Genomic DNA, 19296 nt, shown 5'->3' with positions numbered 1-19296 from the left:
TATGGACTAGCGGATGTAAACAGATGGTCATCTGTTTATATCCGTTAATGTCCGCATCCGTTAACAAACGTTTTTTTGAACGGAAGAAAACCCTATTTTTCTTCCATTAAAAAAACCCAGAACGGACGACAAATGGATGAAAAAAGACAAAAACAGATGTAAACGGACAAAAAAAGGAATGAAAATGAATGGAAACAGCAAAAAAAGGATGTAAACGGGTGAAAATGGATGTAAAGGGATAAAAAACAGCTGTAAAGGGATGAAAAAAAAACGGATGAAAAACAGATGTAAACTGATGAAAAACTGATGTGAACGGATCCTTCTTTCTTGGAAAACTTGACTGAACTGATGAAAAAAATGAAATACCCGTGTGAAAGAGACCTAAGATAGGAAGTGTGTTACTGGCTAGATCACCAGGTAAAAAAAAACCCCAAACCAAAAAATACAAACAGAAAGGTAATGTATCCTTTACAATGAAAGTTTGGTAAGCTGTATTATATTACATTTTTGGTTTTTGGGGTTTAAGTACTCTTTAATTCTTAAAGTGTTACTAAACCCACAAAAGTAAAATCAGTCTGTATACGCAGTAAAGCATGCCTGATATCTTCACTATGGAACCTAAGAAGTTAATCCTCTGCATTGTGTAAAAATACTGTTTGATCTTGACTTCTCTGATCCTCCTCTTCTTCCACTGCCCCCCCTTTTATCCCCTGATAAGACATATCATGTTGAGACACTCTGCACATGCTCAGTTTGGTGTGTATTGCTAGAGAGGGTTTTTTTGTTTTCTTGGAAGAGTGCATGGCCAGTCAGCACTCTCCAGAGGTCAGGGGTTCTGCATCCTCCTAGAGCAGAAAGAACACTACTGCAAGCTTTAACCAGTGATCTACTGGACACTGATAGAAGTCACAAGACTGCTCTGGCTGCTGATGAGAAAAGGTATTTAGTAGTTTATGTTACAAACATAATTGCATTTCCATATTCTGTGTACTGTGGGAGAGCAGCTATAGTGCATGCAGGGTCCAGGGTTTAGTAACACTTTAAGTTTAGTTTTAAAAAAATCATCTCAAGGGACATGACTAACTATCAGAGTGTTGTGTACCTAGTGCTACTGTCTCCTGGTTGAGATGAAATCCTCCTCCTCTGGTGCCCTCACACCTGCCACCATAATTTTCTGGTGCTGCAAATGGTTTATAGAACAGGGGGAGCAATGACAGTCGCTCATCAAGGGTCAATGCCTTTCCACCCAGGTTCTACAAATCAAACGTGATCTGTGAATGGAGGATGGGTGGATGATGAAAAAGTCTGCCCCCTCTATTCACAGAATGTGCTTCATTCATAGTTGCAATAGTACAGCTTCTCTAAGCAAAGGAGGTGGGCTAAAAACGGCGGGCATAATTGGGTACTCTTGATGAGTAACTGTCACTGCTCCCCCAGGTCTATTAATGCCCGATGCACCAGAAGGTTATGCTGGTGGGGAGGGGGGGGGGCATTGGAAGAGGAATATTTCACCTAAACCAAGAGACAGTAGCGTATGGGACACATCACACTGATGGTAAGTAATGTCCCTTGTGCTGATTCTTATTTTTAACTAAACTTGGGATTTAGGCTCCATGTGCACTGCAGCTGATAGACTCACATTCAGGAGCTTTTCTGCGTTTGTTTAGCAGCCCCTGAACACTCCCTAATGTTTTCCTATGTATCCATGTACACTATGTCATTTACAGGCAGTTGAGTTTACAGACGTTTTTTTTGAACGCACCAAACTTGCGTTCAGGAGTAGATTTTATCAGCGTTTCAAATGCGAAGTGCCTGTAAACATGTGTAAACGCAGCTAACCGCGTTTATAAGCGTTTGCGCTTGGAAATTTTTTTTTAACTCTTCCATTTCCAGATGCTGTCCAGAGCCTTTTTTCATCATGAAAAATGCATGCAAAGCGTTTTCCCGGGACTCAAATGGACCTGGTACTTCATACTTTGAAATTTCACATGAAAAAAAATATGTTAGACACCACAAAAAAAAAAAAAAAAGCTAATCTCAACACATACTGCTCTCTCTGCTTCTGTTGTCGATATTTCTCTCAAAATGTCTGAAATAGTTAATTTTTTACTGTTTTTCAGTGCATTCTTTGCATTTTGGAAGGTCTCCTGAGGTTATCTTTAAAAAACGCTTCTAAACGCAAATGCTCATAAACGCGTACGCAAGCGCAGCTGAACATACGTTTTTTAACCTATGTTTTCCAGCAGTCAGTTTCCATTGTTCAGAAGAGTCCCGTGTACATGGGGCATTAAAGTGTATCTATTACCTCCCCTGCTCCATAAAAGTCCCAATAATGGTAAGTCACATCCCTCGCGCTGGCTTTTTTTTTTTAACTAAACTTAGGCTTTATTACCTCGTTTTGTAGCAATAAATTATACTGCTTTTAATCCTTTTGTTGCACAGCAACTAAACATTCTTAAACATCCACATCTGTGAATGCTGACAATCCCACATCTGCGTCACATCGCTAAAAATGATCCATGAATCATGTCAGTCTGTGAGATCTCTGGGCAAAAACCACATTTTGACAGACTTCCATTGAAGTTCATAGCCACACCCTTATTACATAAGTATCTTTACCTGGGATGAGCTCACAATCCTCCGCTTGTCTTTACACCAATCCATGCACAGAACTTTATTGCCATGACCCTTCAATGTCCTCCTTGTTTTCATGACAAACTGGCCAAGGGACTCCACACGTTCCGCCACTTGATGTACTATAAACAAAATGGTATTATTAATAGTGATAGAAACAAAAGTGTAATTACAGACAGATAACCAATTTAAAGCTTTGTGGCGTTTGTTTGTGGGCATAGTTCAAATACCAGCTGTTACGTGTCATCTGTACAAAGGAAATATAGCAATCATATCAGAATAGACAGGTTTAAAAAAAATGCACTTAAGAGCGGATCTGTAAAGGAAGTTCTAAAACAGATTTTTTTATATAACATAAAAAATTGTTACTCAAGCCGCTATTTTATATAGACGTACTCAGTTTACAAATTTAATTCATTCTCTGGACTTTTTGTATTGCGAAAAATGCATAAACCGAAATGCGGTTTCCCATAGGAATGCATTGAAAACCAATTAATCCGTTCCGGAGGTCAGAAAAAAGTCAAAAAAAAGTCTTTTATCTGTTCAAAACTCTTTATAAAGTGCACTTTGAAGGCATAAATACTGTACAGGGACATGATTAAAAATTAAATCGTAAATGCACTGAATACCAATTAATCCGTTACGGAGGTCAGTAAAAAGTCAAAAAAAGTTTTATCTGTTCAAAACTCTTTATAAAGTGCAATTTATAGGCATAAAGGGATATGATTAAAAAAAATTTGTAAATGCATCGAAAACCAATTAATCCATTCCGGGGTTATAAAAAAGTAAAAAAAAGTCTTATCTGTTTAAAACTCTTTATAAAGTGCACTGTAAAGGCATAACATTTGTAAATGCACTGAAAACCAATTAATCCGTTCCGGAGGTCAGAAAAAAGTCAAAAAAAATTTTATCTGTTCAAAACTCTTTATAAAGTGCAATTTATAGGCATAAAGGGATATGATTAAAAAAAATTTGTAAATGCATCGAAAACCAATTAATTAATTCCGGAGGTCAGAAAAAAGTAAAAAAAAGTCTTATCTGTTCAAAACTCTTTATAAAATGCACTTTAACCTCCCTAGCGGTATGATTATTTCAGATTTTTGGTGCTGAAAGCGGTACCATTTTTTTGCATGGAAATATGTATTTTTTTTATTGTAGGCTGTAATTTTTAGGAAAAACTCACTGAAATCTGTCCGAACAAGAGTCTAGTAAACATCCCGGGTATGATAAAATTTGAAACACAAAATCATAAATTATAATTTAATAAATAATCATAAAAATAATATAAAAATAATAAAAAATTTAATTCAATAATATAATCAAACCAAAAACACTGAAATATGAAATAGAGCGCCAAGTTCGCACATTGCTGAGCTCAGTCGCAAAATCGTTTTCAGTTTCTGATGACGAATTTCCCCCACGAATCATTATCACTCAATTCTGTAAGTGGTTCTGATTTACTATCGCTGTTCTCTAGCTGATCTAAACCGCTTTTGACCTAAAGGGACACTTTTTGGACGCCATGGACATTTCTCAGTTTCCAGGCAGAAAGAACAGACAAAATGCAGGCAGGGCGCAGGACAAAGCACTAGGGACAATATGTATGTGAAATGGGTTGAAACAGCAATGTTTTACTGTGTAAAATGAAAAAAAAAAAAAATGACATTTTTTAAAATTTTTAAATTTCCCGCCGCCGGCGGCGGCGGCGCCCGTACGTCCCGACGTCACAGGGACAGGACACAGAAGCCGGATGCCGGCATCGGCCGGAGGAGATGGCCGGGGACGTTGCAGGGGACACATCGTGGGAGCGCAGGGTAAGGTAAGTGAAGAACACATGCCGGAGCAGTGCCGCAGGGTAAGCCCGAGTGTAGCTCGGGGTTACCGCTTTTGGTACTGAAATGTTACCCCGAGCTACACTCGGGAATACCGCCAGGGAGGTTAAAGGCATAACATTTGTAAATGCACTGAAAACCAATTAATCCGTTCCGGAGGTCAGAAAAAAGTCAAAAAAAAGTTTTATCTGTTCAAAACTCTTTATAAAGTGCACTTTAAAGGCATAAAGGGACATGATAAAAAAAAAATTGTAAATGCATTGAAAACCAATTAATCCGTTCGTATTGCGAAAAAAAATCATAAACCGAGCCATTATTTTCAATGGATTTTCATTCATAAACCAAAAATTACGTTAACCGAGGCCTTCATAAACCGAGGTACACCTGTATATTGGTATTAAATATCACCTTTCCATTCCAGTCTGTAGCAGTGATGATTTTATAAAACTGGTAAAAGCCTTCTTGCAACATGGACACCTAGGTACATTTTGTACACCACTCTCATTTCTTTCTTGTGAGTTGCAAATAGTTTTCCCTGAAGGCTAATTACATGCATTTCCAGTTTAATTGGGGATTCTTGTGATAATTTCAGAACATACTGTATATCCTGTACAGCTGGCTACACACCAGTAGTTTGGTTTGAACATTTGTACAGAAACTCTGAAAAAGCATTTGTCAGGGATTCGATCTTGCAATCATTAGGTCAACTAATTTTGTTTGAAAATCCTTAACATTTTGTCCAAACCTGCCACCTGAATGGAATCCCAGATGTATTAAAGGAGAAGTTCACCTTTAGTAACATGTTACATGGTACACCCGTATTCAGGGTATAACATGTACAGTAACTAAAGCACCTGCCGGCACCCCGACCTGATCCCCCATTGTGACAGTAGATGGGGGCTCTTCTTCCCACACCCACTGTCAAGCCCACACAGCCTCGTAATTCATTCACAGAACTCTGAATGGACTACAAGTACCATTTGCCATTGTGGTAGACTGTAGTTCTCAATGAACTACAAGGGGGCTGCTGAGCGCTCTTGTAGTTCATTGATCTTTCTGGGCTTCAGTAACTGCCTGTCCATATGGGAGGTACAGGCAGCCCATATAGGAGGACAGTGTAATGGGAGTTTTCAGGAGCCCCACATTGCACCCATGATCTGCTAATCACAGGTGCAATTTTTTACAGGCTCCTAAGAGCAGGTTTTGTGCCAAGAACATGCACATTACAATATGTATGATATTTCTCAAATTAAAACCACATTCAAAGAATGAGTTTTGAAAAAAAACATTTCATCCTGCTGCTTTCAATTTTTTCATCACTAAAAGTGAACACTGATTGACCCCACTAACCATTAGAAAATCAAAATAATGAATAAAAAACAAAAAAAGTGACTGGTGTATGGCCAGCCTCAGGCTCATCCTTACCAAGGGATGCCGACACTGCAGCCTTCCTCATTACAACAAAAAGATTGTTCATGTGATTATAATGAAGGCTGAGCCTCCCATTCAGAAATCCGTTTGAAGGCATGAGAAGGTAGACATGGATTATTTTAGAAACCAGAAATGTAGGAACTTGTAAAACGTTTTCAAAACCTTTACGATGTATCCTCCAAATTTCCACAGTTAATGTAGAGTTTTACTTCAAGTGGCTTACTTTACTTCACGAGACTTTGAAAAGTGTTTAGAATGCCAGTTTTTACATTACATTGTTTTGAGGGGTTTTAACCCCCAAAATATATTTTCGTTCAAGCTTTGATACAAACTTCTTTGATAGATTCCAACCAAACATTTGGTCTATTGATTAATACTGTGTCTGTGGCTCTTCCACCATCTTGGAGCCAGCTGCTACTGAGAGCTCCACTTAGAGTAAAGCATAAAGCTGTATGTTTCCTTTGTCAGCTGATTGGATTTATGTTTGTGCAAAACAATGAAGTCATCCTAAATGGGAAGAATGCCCACAAGGTAGCAGGTCATGACTTCCTGGAAGAATGTACTCATTGCACAAGACGTGAAATAGCAGGTCATATGTTTATTGAGATGGTGGGGTAATAGTGGTCACTACTGCCTTACTGGCTGAACTCACGCTTTTCAGAGCAAAATAGAATAATCTTGTGATACTCTAAATTGTGACTTTCTTAGACAAGCTATCATGTTATAAAACAAACCACAGCATTAAAATCATTGCATCTACTGCCTGGCCTTCGTATTGTTAGGGCTCATGTACACGGGGCATTTGGAAAACTCTTCTGAACGATGGAAACTGACTTCTAGAAAACGTAGGTTAAAAAACGTCAGTTTAGCTGCATTTGCATACCGCGTTTATGCCCTTTTGTGTTCAGAAGCGTTTTTAAAAGATAACCTCAGGAGACCCTCCCAAATGCCCAGATGTTTTGAGAGAAATAGAGAGAGCAGAAGCAGAGAGAGCAGTATGTGTTGAGATGACCTGTCTTTTCTGGTTGTATTCACTATGGATCCCATCATGAGCATAATGCGGCACGTTCTACCATTTTTTTCTTCACCCAAAACCTGGGACACACTGCGCTGGTGTACCGGGTCCATTTGAATACATGGAAAACGCTTTGCATGCATTTCTGATGATAAAATAAGGCTCTGGACAGCATCTGGATATGGAACAGTCAAAAAATGCTTGTAAACGCAAACGCTCATAAATGCAGTTAACCGCGTTTACAAGCATTTGGCGTTTGAAACGCCGGTAAACTCTATTCCTGAACGCAAGTTTGATGCATTAAAAAAAACGACTGTAAACTCAACTGCCTGTAAACGACTGTGTACATGGACACATAGGAAAACATTAGGGAGAGTTCAGGGGCTGCTGAAAAAAACGCTGAACAGCTCCTGAATGTCAGTTTAGCAGCTGCAGTGTACATGAGCCCTTATAGTGGAGAAGCTGAAATGCCTCACTGAAAAGTGGGCTTAGTGCAGGTTCATCACTGATCATTAGGCACTCCGATGGATACCTTAAAATATATCAATACTTTGTTAGAGATAGGCTGTATAAATAGTCACATATACTGTATGTTTATATGTATATATTTAAACTATATGTGAACCCCTAACTTGTAAACAACCAAGTCAGTTTAAAATAGAGAAAGTGGGTTTGAAGAAACAGCAGTACACTGATCTCCCCAGTGTATGGCTGTGCAGGGGGCATGTCAGCAAAGGTCTGATCACTGAAGGAGAGGCATGCTGTTTTCCCAGCACAGCCAGAAAACTGACCACACTGGGATGGATGTGATCCTTTGCCTAGCATGGTCAGTTTTAAATAGGAAAGCAGGGGGGCTGGCAGGAACACTAGGTATTTCACACAAAGGAAGCAATGCATAGAGAACAGGATACCTTTTCATACAGGTACATGGTACACAGTACATATATCCAGAATATGAAATGTTGGGGTAACATATTCTTTAGGCAAATAGGTGTAATTTTTCACAAATAGTATTTATGTGGAGGACCCATATATGAGACGTGAGATTTGGGTCTGGTTTTGAATGTGTGTTCTGGATGTGGTGCTTCATATAAGATGGTCGCTATACTGAAATAGTCAAGAGAATTTATTATGTGGAATATCTCTAGTAATAATTCTAATAACAATATGATCGGTTTTATGGAAATCAGTAAATAATAGACTCATTCCTTTATATTGTTAGTTATGTTTGATTTTTACCAGCTGGTACTCACAGTGGTTTATGTGTGTTGGAAATGTTGTTAAGTCTCACTTTACTATTGCATATGTTCTCCCCTATTTCTCCACCTCTATGTATTTGTACAAGCAGGTTATTCCTTGATGCCCCTCAAATGATGCTCACCTGATATTTAAAGTGATATTGAACCTTTTATTTTTAATAACAAACAAGTAATACTTACAGTACCTGCTCTGTGCAATGGTTTTGCACAGAGCAGCCCTGATACTCCTCTTTCGGGGTCCCCCGCTGGCACTCCTGGCTCCTCCACCCTTCCGAGTACCCCCCAGCAACTTTCTTGCTAAAGGGGGTACTTGTGCTGACTCGCTCCTGAGCCCCTCTGCTTGTGTCCATAGACATACAGTCATGGCCGAAATTGTTGGCACCCTTGATATTTTTCCTGAAAATCAAGTATTTCACACAAAAAAGGTATTGCATTAACACATGTTTTGCTATACACATGTTTATTCCCTTTGTATGTATTGGAACAAATATAAAACAGAGGCAGAAAAGCAAATATGACATAATGTCACACAAAACCCCAAAAATGGGCTGGACAAAAGTATTGGCACCCTTAACTTAATATTTGGTTGCACACCCTTTGGAAAACATAACTGAAATCAGTCGCTTCCTATAACCATCAATAAGCTTCTGACACCTCTCACCCGGAATTTTGGACCACTCTTCCTTTGCAAACAGCTCCAGGTCTCTCTTATTGGAAGGACACCTTTTCCCAACAGCAATTTTAAGATCTCTCCACAGGTGTTCAATGGGATTTAGATCTGGGCTCATTGCTGGCCACTTCAGAACTCTCCAGCGCTTCTTTGCCATCCATTTCTGAGTGCTTTTTGACGTATGTTTGGGGTCATTGTCCTGCTGGAAGACCCAGGATCTTGGACGCAAACCCAGCTTTCTGACACTGGGCCCTACAGTGCGACCCAAAATCCTTTGGTAATCCTCAGATTTCATGATGCCTTGCACACAGTCAAGGCACCCAGTGCCAGAGGCAGCAAAACAACCCCAAAACATCATTGAACCTCCACCATATTTTACCGTAGGTACTGTGTTTTGTTCTTTGTAGGCCTCATTCCGTTTTCGGTAAACAGTAGAATGATGTGCTTTACCGAAAAGCTCTATCTTGGTCTCATCTGTCCACAAGACGTTTTCCCAGAAGGCTTTTGGCTTACTCAAGTACATTTTGGCAAACTGTAGTCTTGCTTTTTTATGTCTCTGTGTCAGCAGTGGGGTCCTCCTGGGTCTCCTGCCATAGCGTTTCATTTCATTTAAATGTCGACGGATAGTTCGCGCTGACACTGATGCTCCCTGAGCCTGCAGGACAGCTTGAATGTCTTTGGAACATGTTTGGGGCTGCTTATCCACCATCCGGACTATTCTGCGTTGCAATCTTTCATCAATTTTCCTCATCCGTCCACGACCAGGGAGATTAGCTACAGTGCCATGGGTTGCAAACTTCTTGATAATGTTGCGCACTGTGGACAAAGGCAAATCTAGTTCTCTGGAGATGGACTTGTAACCTTGAGATTGTTGATATTTTGCCACAATTTTGGTTCTCAGGTCCTCAGACAGTTCTCGTCTCCTCTTTCTGTTGTCCATGCTTAGTGTGGCACAGACAGACACACAATGCAAAGGTTAAGTGAACGTCTCTCCTTTTTATCTGCTTTCAGGTGTGATTTCTATATTGCCCACACCTGTTACTTGCCCCAGGTGAGTTTACAGGAGCATCACATGCTTGTAACATTCTTATTTATCCGCAGTTGTGAAAGGGTGCCAATACTTTTGTCCAGCCCATTTTTGGAGGTTTGTGTGACATTATGTCGAATTTGCTTTCTTTCCTCCCTTTTTTTGTTTTGTCCCAATACACACAAAGGGAATAAACATGTGTATAGCAAAACATGTGTTAATGCAATACGTTTCGTGAGAAATACATGATTTCCTGGAGAAATATCAAGGGTGCCAACAATTTCGGCCATGACTGTACATTATACCCACTTATGCGCAAGAAAAAAAAGTCAAAGTCTCCAACTAAGCATATAGGGGTTGATTTACTAAAGACAAATAGGCTGTTTGTTTTGCAAGGGAAATTGCATTGTACAAGGGAATTTGTCCCAGAGCTTAGTGAACATGGTGAAATTTCACTTTGCAAAGAATACCTAATCATGTAAAAAATGAAAATGAAAAAATGAAAAACAGCAATTTTGCCTAAATATGATTGGATGATGGAAGTCAGCTGAGCTTCACTTCAAGTATTAATGCCCCGTACACACGATAAAGAAATCGTACAAAAAATTTAGCGGAGCCTCTGATCGAACGATTTTCTCTTCGTTGATGAGCAGGATGCTTTAACCGATAACGATATCGTGAACGAAAAAATCCGGTTGAACAACAGTGAAAAATGTTGTCATTTCACATCCGAACGACCGATTTTCTATGCGGTGGTATGACGGTCGTACGAAAAAAATCTATCAAGTGCTATCACGCATGAGCGGAAACAGAAGATGACTCGGATGTTTATGTCCAAGGAATCTTCGTAAAAACGATCGAAAAATCCAAATGTAAAAGTATATTGGCCTAATGAGATAATGAAACCAGAATGATGCATATTATATTTTATGTATCACTTTTTATGTATATAGATAATGTAATAACGATATTATACTCATTGCTGTTAATTGTTGTGTATATCGCTCGTTCTGGCCGGAAGGGCGTGGCTACAAGGTCACACGCACACTGCATCACTTCCACTCTACGGAAGACGTCAACACTCCATATTGCCCGACGAACAATTTTTTTAGATTGGTTAATGTGGGCCCCGATTTCAACCAATGAAGGAATGCCTCTCGGTTGTCGGATGACCGATCATGCGATTTTCTAATCGTGTATTCCCACCATTAGTTATGGGGAGTAGTAACTTGGCGCAGAGTGCTAAGTGCAAAGTGAACAATCTATTTGCTTTTACTAGATCAACCCCAACAGAATCTGCTGTATGAATTGCTTGTTTTTTCAGGTTTGATTCTGTTCATTCCTTCCAACAACAATGGTATTCCAAGCTTTTCTGAATTAGCAGTGTTCTAACAACTACTGATGGATGTTATATGACAGGGATCTCCAAACTGCGGCCTGAGAGCCTGATTTGGCCCCTTGCTAGCCTTTATCTGGCCCTTGGGGAACCTTTCCAGCCAATCATATGAGGCACTATTCCTCCCACTGACACCTACTATGGGGCACATAATACCAATGATGGGGCGCTACTCTTCCTTCTATTGACCACCAACTCTGCGGCCATGTTTATTCCCACTGATGCTGAGCACAGGACATTTTCTATCCCCACTGGCCACAGTCCGGTTCCCCCAAAAGTCTGAAAGACAGTAAACTGGCCCTTTGTTTGAGAAGTCTGGAAACCTCTGTTCTCCAGGAATAATCTTCCTGGAAAGCATTATAGGTTCTGTAAATCATATGATACCACAAATGCCTCATCACACACTTCTTCCAACTTACCTAATAATGGTAGTTACCAATGAGCAGACTGAAGCTTACCTGTCACCTATCAGTTTCCCATGGTTCATGCCACAGTGAAGTCACCAAGGAATGGCAAATTTCACATTCTTATTCATATGTGCTCCAGGTCACAAAATGGCATCACCCATATACAGTATAAACACAAAATCAATCTGCAAGTACACTATATTATATGTACTGGTCTATACACGTGCCCATGGTTTTTGGAAAGCAGTGACTGCAGGCATACATTCCCATTGTGCAGTATTCATCTTAGCCAAACATTTAGCCAGACAGGAGTCATGCACGGGACTCATAGACATAAGATCCAAACAAAAAGTGTAGGTTTGTGGACATAGAAAAGCAAAGAGTGAACACAGATGTAAATATATGAGGACAGCTATGAGACATATTATGATTCATCTGACTTCACTCTTCTACATACCAGAATTATCTCTTTTACACCCAGCTGTGGAAACACTTGGCTCACCCCTCTGTTACATAACTATGAAATGTTATCAATAGGAATTATGGGACGTTTTGTAATCCTGTACCAATTTACGCATTAGACATGCCCAAAAACAAGAGTCTGCAAACAATGAGACGCACGACCCATTGTCCACCCCCTACAGCATTTCCTTCCAGTGTTTGGAGTGTGTGGGGTTAGCCCTCTATAGGCCTGAAACCTTTGCTGACTTCTCTGCAGGCAGTGCAGGTAGTGAAGCTGTTCTGGGGCCTGTGACGTTATGGGGCCATACATGACTGCTATTCTTCTTCTGACATGATGTCATCTCACGTACATTCTGGGGAATTAACTAAACTTCCTACACCTTTATAATGGTGCAGGAAACTGTCAGAAGTGACAGGCATCACATTACCTAAACAGAAAGACTTGTTTTAGGTCCATCTGCACCACCTGCTCCAATTTGTATTTCAGAGTGAAACAGAAAATAGAGCAGGGTGTGACCCTAAGTAACAGAGGGAATATAGCAGTTTTACGTATAGAAAACTGCTGCAGATTCCAGACAGATCTGACCGTGTCGTACAGGATGTGAGCTGTCAGTGGACACCAGCAATAGGCACCAGGGTTCCTCCAAAGGCTGCTAGGATCAATTTTCGCTTCTCAAGTTCCCACTGACAACAATTATCTTTTTAACTATCTGCAAGGGGGTCATTCTTCCCAAAGACCAAATGTGTAGGGAGCATTCTTCCCATTGACCACCACACTAATATATCATGAGTTGTTGATATAGTCATTTTTAGCAAGGGTTCAGTGAGACGGGAAAGTTCAAGGGTTCCTCTGTGTTGATAAGGTTGAGAAACTCTAGACTGTGCAGAAATTGTTCATACAAGTACTATATTGCATGGGCTTGAGACTGACATGCGTGATAAGCACATGTGCATAGCCAGTTTGTACATACATACTAGGGACAATAAACTTACCAGCATATCTGTGTGTTGGGAGTAAACCCATATAAGTCAGTGGCGTATCATCCATGGGTGTAGGATGTTCACTGCACACAGGCCCCGAGGGTTGGGGGGGCCCACTGTGCTGTGAACACCCTTCACCCATGGATGAGATGTATCAGGAGCAAAGTCAGGAATGATCAGTGCAACGTTGGACACAGTTACAAGCAGCGATTTCCCTGTATGGCTTTCAGTGAAGCAGCTGGAAGCCTATTCTCCTCCTCTCCCTCAAGCTGCTTCAATGAAAGCCAGACAGGGAGATTGCTGCTTTCAACTGTGTCTACCGCTGCACCAATTATCCCAGACTGTGCATCAAATTTCCGTTTTGGACCTGCCTGTGTGCTCCTCAGGGCCCCCCCCAACCCAGGTCTCTCATGCCCCATCTTCTCTCTGACACAGAGCCCAGCCCCTACCCCAGACAGGGAGATTGCTGCTTTCAACTGTGTCTACCGCTGCACCGATTATCCCAGACTGTGCATCAAATTTCCCTTTTGGACCTGCCTGTGTGCTCCTCAGGGCCCCCCCCCAACCCAGGTCTCTCATGCCCCATCTTCTCTCTGACACAGAGCCCAGCCCCTACCCCCATCCTCCACAGCAATGACAGAGTAGAGGAGAGCACCCAGATCTGCTCTACCTCCCCCTCTTCCCCCCCTGGGAAATTGTGTACAGAGCAGCCAACAGCTGTGTGATGCTTCTGAATGTGCCAGTAAGCCGGGAACCATCGATGTCCTTCCCTTCCTTCCCTCCCTCCTTTCCTTCCTCCCTTTCTTCCTTCCTCCCTCCCTTTTCTTCCTTCCTTTTTTCTTTCCTTCCTTTCTTTCTTCCTTCCTCCATCCCCTCCCTTCCTTATTTCCTCCCTCCCTCCCCTTCCTTCCTCCACCCATTCCCTTCCTCCCTTTCCTTCCTTCCTTCTTTCCTCCCTCCTTTCTTCCTTCCTCTATTTCCTCCCTCTCTTTTCTTCCTTTCCTTTCTTCCTCCATCCACTCCCTCCCTCTCTTTCTCTCTTTTTTCCTTTCCTTTCATCCTCTATCCACTCCCTTCCCCCCTTCCTTCTTTCTTTCCTCCCCTCTCTCCCTTTTCTTCCTTCCCTTCCTTCCTCTATCCATTCACTCCCTCTCTTTTCTTCCTTTCCTTTCTTCCTCCATCCATTCCCTGCTTCTTTTTTCTTCCTTTTCTTTCTTCTTCCATCCACTCCCTTCCTCCCTCATTTCTTTCCTCCCCTCCCTTTTCTTCCTTCCTTCCTTTATTTCTTCCCCCCTCCCTTTTCTTCCTTCTTTTTTTCTTCTTTCATTCCTTCCTTCCTCCATCCCCTTCCTTCCTTCCTTCCTCCATCCATTTCCTCCCTTCTTCCCTTGCTTCCTCCCTCCATTCCCTCCCCCCCTTCCTTCTTCCATTCTTCCCTCCCTTTTCTTCCTTCCTTCTTTCCTTTCCTCCATTCCCTCCCTCCCACTGAAAAATACAGAAAAACGCGGCACACCGGCATTGTTGGACTTTTTTTAGCAAAAAAAATATTTTTTGTCAAAAAAACGCAAATGCAAAAAAACGCGGCAAAACGTCACTAAACGCTAATGCAAAAACACTAAAAAACGATGACAAACTCACGGTTTTAACTTGACTTTACATAGCTAACTTTACCAGCATTATTAGAATGCCCAGTGTGCATGGAACCTTAGGCTCCATGTAAATGGGACGTTTGGAAAACACTGCTGAATGATGGAAACTGACTGCTGGAAAACGTAGGTTAAAAAACATCTGTTTAGCCGTGTTTGCATACCACGTTTATGGGTGTTTATGAACATTTGCTTTTAGAAGTGTTTTTTAAAGATGACCTCAGGAGACCTTCCAAAATGCCCAGAATGCACTGAAAAACAGTAAAAAAAGTAACTATTTCAGACATTTTGAGAGAAATAAAGAGAGCAGAAGAAGAGAGAGCAGTATGTGTTGAGATTAGCTGTCTTTTTTTTTTGTGGTGTTTGGATGTGTTCCAGCTCATTTCTGTGCAGAAAGTTTTGCAGCAGTGTCTAACATATTTTCTTTTGTGCGAAACCTCAAAGTATGGTGTACCAGGTCCATTACGAGTCCTGGGAAAAGGCTTTGCATGCATTTTTCATGATGAAAAAAGGCTCTGGACAGCATCTGGAAATGGAGTTAAAAAATGTTTCCAAACGCAAATGCTTATAAACGCGATTAGCCGCGTTTACATGCATTTACAAGCGTTTGAAACGCTGATAAAATCTACTCCTGAATGCAAGTTTGGTGCGTTCAAAAAAACAACTGTAAACTCAACTGCCTGTAAATGACTACGTGTACATGGACACATAGGAAACATTAGGGAGAGTTCAGGGGCTACTGAAAAAAACACAGAAAAGCTCCTGAACGTGAGTTTATCAGCTGCAGTGTACAAGGAGCCTTATACATAAACAATGGATTGGTCAGTATTATTATTATTATTATACAGGATTTATATAGCGCCAACGGTTTGCTCAGCGCTTTACATTATAGTGGGAGACAATACAGCAACAATACAGTTCAATACAAGAGGGATTTGAGGGCCCTGCTCCTTGGAGCTTACAATCTAGGTCAGTATTTCCATTGCAGGGGCGGACTGACAATTCATGGGGCCCCCGTACAATAGGGGATCATGGGGACCCTGTGTCCTCGCCCACACTCAAACCACACCCAAAAAAGCCTATGAAAGGTACCAGGGGCATCTCATGTGGCCCCCTACTGACCCCGGGCCCTCGGGCAGTGCCCGAGTTCCCAAATGGTCAGTCCGCCCCTGTTCTATTGTTACAAGTATCATCGTACATAAGCCCCAGTTCACACTGATGCGGTGTGGGAAACATTTCCCGCACCACATAGCAATCGCACTCATGTTCATGAAATCTGCTGCGGGTGTCAATAAAAGTTAATAACATTAGAGATGAGCGAATCGAACCAGGCGAACCGGAATTCGAGTCGAATTTCAGGAAATATTCGATTTGCGTCGAATCCGAAATTTTGCCTACTTCGGGTGCGCGAATCGAATATTTCCCGATCACCCGGCAAAAGTGTCCCTGCAGTGAGCTCCGCTATTTCTGACAGTTCTCTGACAGAAGGAACACATGTTTAGCGGTTGAAACATTGTATCTATTAGTTTCCATTTAGGATACAGATGTTTCAACCGCTGTACATGTGAAGAAGCTGTCAGAGAACTGTCAGAAATAGAGAAACTCTGCACATACACTTTTTGCCGGCTTGGAATTATTCTTATTTTCATCCTACTTCTTCTTCTTCTTCTTCTTCATCCTCATCCTCTTCTTCTGAGGATGAGGATGAAGAAGAAGAAGAAGAAGTAGGATGAAAATAAGAATAATTCCAAGCCGGCAAAAAGTGTATGTGCAGAGTTTCTCTATTCTGCAGATACACTTAGAGGAGCTCTGCAGATACACTTAGAGGAGCTCTGCACATACACTTTTTGCCGGCTTGGAATTAATCTTATTTTCATCCTACTTCTTCTTCTTCTTCATCCTCATCCTCAGAAGAAGAAGAGGATGAGGATGAAGAAGAAGAAGAAGAAGAAGAAGAAGTAGGATGAAAATAAGAATAATTCCAAGCCGGCAAAAAGTGTATGTGCAGAGTTCCTCTATTCTGCAGATACACTTAGAGGAGCTCTGCACATACACTTAGAGGAGCTCTGCACATACACTTTTTGCCGGCTTGGAATTAATCTTATTTTCATCCTACTTCTTCTTCTTCTTCATCCTCATCCTCAGAAGAAGAAGAAGAGGATGAGAATGAGGATGAAGAAGAAGAAGTAGGATGAAAATAAGAATAATTCCAAGCCGGCAAAAAGTGTATGTGCAGAGCTCCTCTAAGTGTATCTGCAGAGCTCCTCTAAGTGTATCTGCAGAATAGAGGAACTCTGCACATACACTTTTTGCCGGAAACCGCTGTATGGAGGGAATGTCCCAGAACTGTCAGAAATAGACTATTTATGACAGTTCTGGGACATTCACTCCATACAGCGGTTGAAACATTGTATCTATTTTTTTCCATAAATGACATTCTGCAGATACACTTAGAGGAGCGCTGCAGATACACTTTTTGCCAGCTTGGAATTAATCTTATTTTCATCCTACTTCTTCTTCTTCTTCTTCATCCTCATCCTCATAAGAAGAAGAAGAGGATGAGGATGAAGAAGAAGAAGAAGAAGAAGTAGGATGAAAATAAGAATAATTCCAAGCCGGCAAAAAGTGTATCTGCAGCGCTCCTCTAAGTGTATCTGCAGAATGTCATTTATGGAAAAAAATAGATACAATGTTTCAACCGCTGTATGGAGTGAATGTCCCATAACTGTCAGAAATAGACTATTTATGACAGTTCTGGGACATTCCTTGCATACAGCGGTTGAAACATTGTATCTATTTGTTTCCATAAATGGATCCATTTATGGAAACAAATAGATACAATGTTTCAACCGCTGTATGGAAGGAATGTCCCCAGAACTGTTAGAAATAGTCTATTTCTGACAGTTCTATGACATTCCCTCCATACAGTGGTTGAAACCGCTGTATGGAGTGAATGTCCCAGAACTGTCAGAAATAGTCTATTTCTGACAGTTCTGGGACATTCACTCCATACAGCGGTTTCAACCGCTGTATGGAGGGAATGTCATAGAACTGTCAGAAATAGACTATTTATGACAGTTCTGGGACATTCACTCCATACAGCGGTTTCAACCACTGTATGGAGGGAATGTCATAGAACTGTCAGAAATAGACTATTTCTAACAGTTCTATGACATTCCTTCCATACAGCGGTTGAAACCGCTGTATGGAGTGAATGTCCCAGAACTGTCAGAAATAGACTATTTATGACAGTTCTGGGACACTCACTCCATACAGCGGTTGAAACATTGTATCTATTTGTTTCCATAAATGGATCCATTTATGGAAACAAATAGATACAATGTTTCAACCGCTGTATGGAGTGAGTGTCCCAGAACTGTTAGAAATAGTCTATTTCTGACAGTTCTATGACATTCCCTCCATACAGCGGTTGAAACCGCTGTATGGAGTGAATGTCCCAGAACTGTCAGAAATAGACTATTTATGACAGTTCTGGGACATTCCCTCCATACAGCGGTTGAAACCGCTGTATGGAGGGAATGTCATAGAACTGTCAGAAATAGACTATTTATGACAGTTCTGGGACACTCACTCCATACAGCGGTTGAAACATTGTATCTATTTGTTTCCATAAATGGATCCATTTATGGAAACAAATAGATACAATGTTTCAACCGCTGTATGGAGTGAATGTCCCAGAACTGTCAGAAATAGACAGAAACTGTCACAGAACTGTCCTTCTTCTCATCCTTCTCCTTCTTCTCATCCTTCTTCTCATCCTTCTCCTTCTTCTCATCCTTCTCCTTCTTCTCATCCTTCTCCTTCTCCATCTTCTCATCCTTCTCCTTCTTCTCATCCTTCTCCTTCTCCTTCTCTTTCTTCTCATCCTTCTCCTTCTTCTCATCCTTCTCCTTCTTCTCATCCTTCTCCTTCTCCTTCTTCTCATCCTTCTCCTTCTTCTCATCCTTCTCCTTCTTCTCATCCTTCTTCTCATCCTTCTCCTTCTTCTCATCCTTCTTCTCATCCTTCTCCTTCTTCTCATCCTTCTCCTTCTTCTCATCCTTCTCCTTCTTCTCATCCTTCTCCTTCTTCTCATCCTTCTCCTTCTTCTCATCCTTCTCCTTCTCCATCTTCTCATCCTTCTCCTTCTCCTTCTTCTCATCCTTCTCCTTCTCCTTCTTCTCATCCTTCTCCTTCTCCTTCTTCTCATCCTTCTTCTCCTTCTCCTTCCTCATCTCCAAGGGCATTTAAATTAAAGGTACAGTGTTCTGCACTAATTTAAAGGCTCTCTGAAGCCTAGAAACCCTTTTAATAAGTTAACTTCGTAGCGAATTAATTCGCATCGAATCGAATTTCATACTGGAATTCGCCGAATCAGCCGAATCGAATTTTTGAGAAATTCGCTCATCTCTAAATAACATCCCAAAAGCAGGTAGCAAATGCCGTGTGTGTGTGCCTGAACCGCATCGCATGGGTATGAACACCCATGTGATCCGGTTCCAGTGCAAACAAAAAAAGCTTCCTGCACCTTTTTCA

At 41.2% G+C, this 19296-nt stretch overlaps 1 protein-coding gene across 1 annotated transcript in view; it reads right to left on the bottom strand.

Annotated features, from left to right (window-relative positions):
- The window catches only part of LOC149442471 (guanine nucleotide-binding protein subunit beta-5), a 100053-nt gene that overhangs the window by 70938 nt on the left and 9819 nt on the right, over nucleotides 1–19296 (bottom strand). Inside the window, exon 2 of the mRNA XM_089656078.1 lies at nucleotides 2620–2756. Within this exon, the coding sequence (XP_089512204.1) occupies nucleotides 2620–2756 (137 nt within the window). The remainder of the gene's footprint in view (nucleotides 1–2619; nucleotides 2757–19296) is intronic.

This window comes from Staurois parvus, unplaced genomic scaffold (genome assembly GCF_062004578.1).
Source record: "Staurois parvus isolate SC_StPar_1 unplaced genomic scaffold, SC_StPar_1.0 ptg000885l, whole genome shotgun sequence".
Taxonomy (NCBI): domain Eukaryota; kingdom Metazoa; phylum Chordata; class Amphibia; order Anura; family Ranidae; genus Staurois; species Staurois parvus.
The sequence above is the reverse complement of the archived record's forward strand: the minus strand, read 5'-3'. Positions and strand labels throughout refer to the sequence as shown.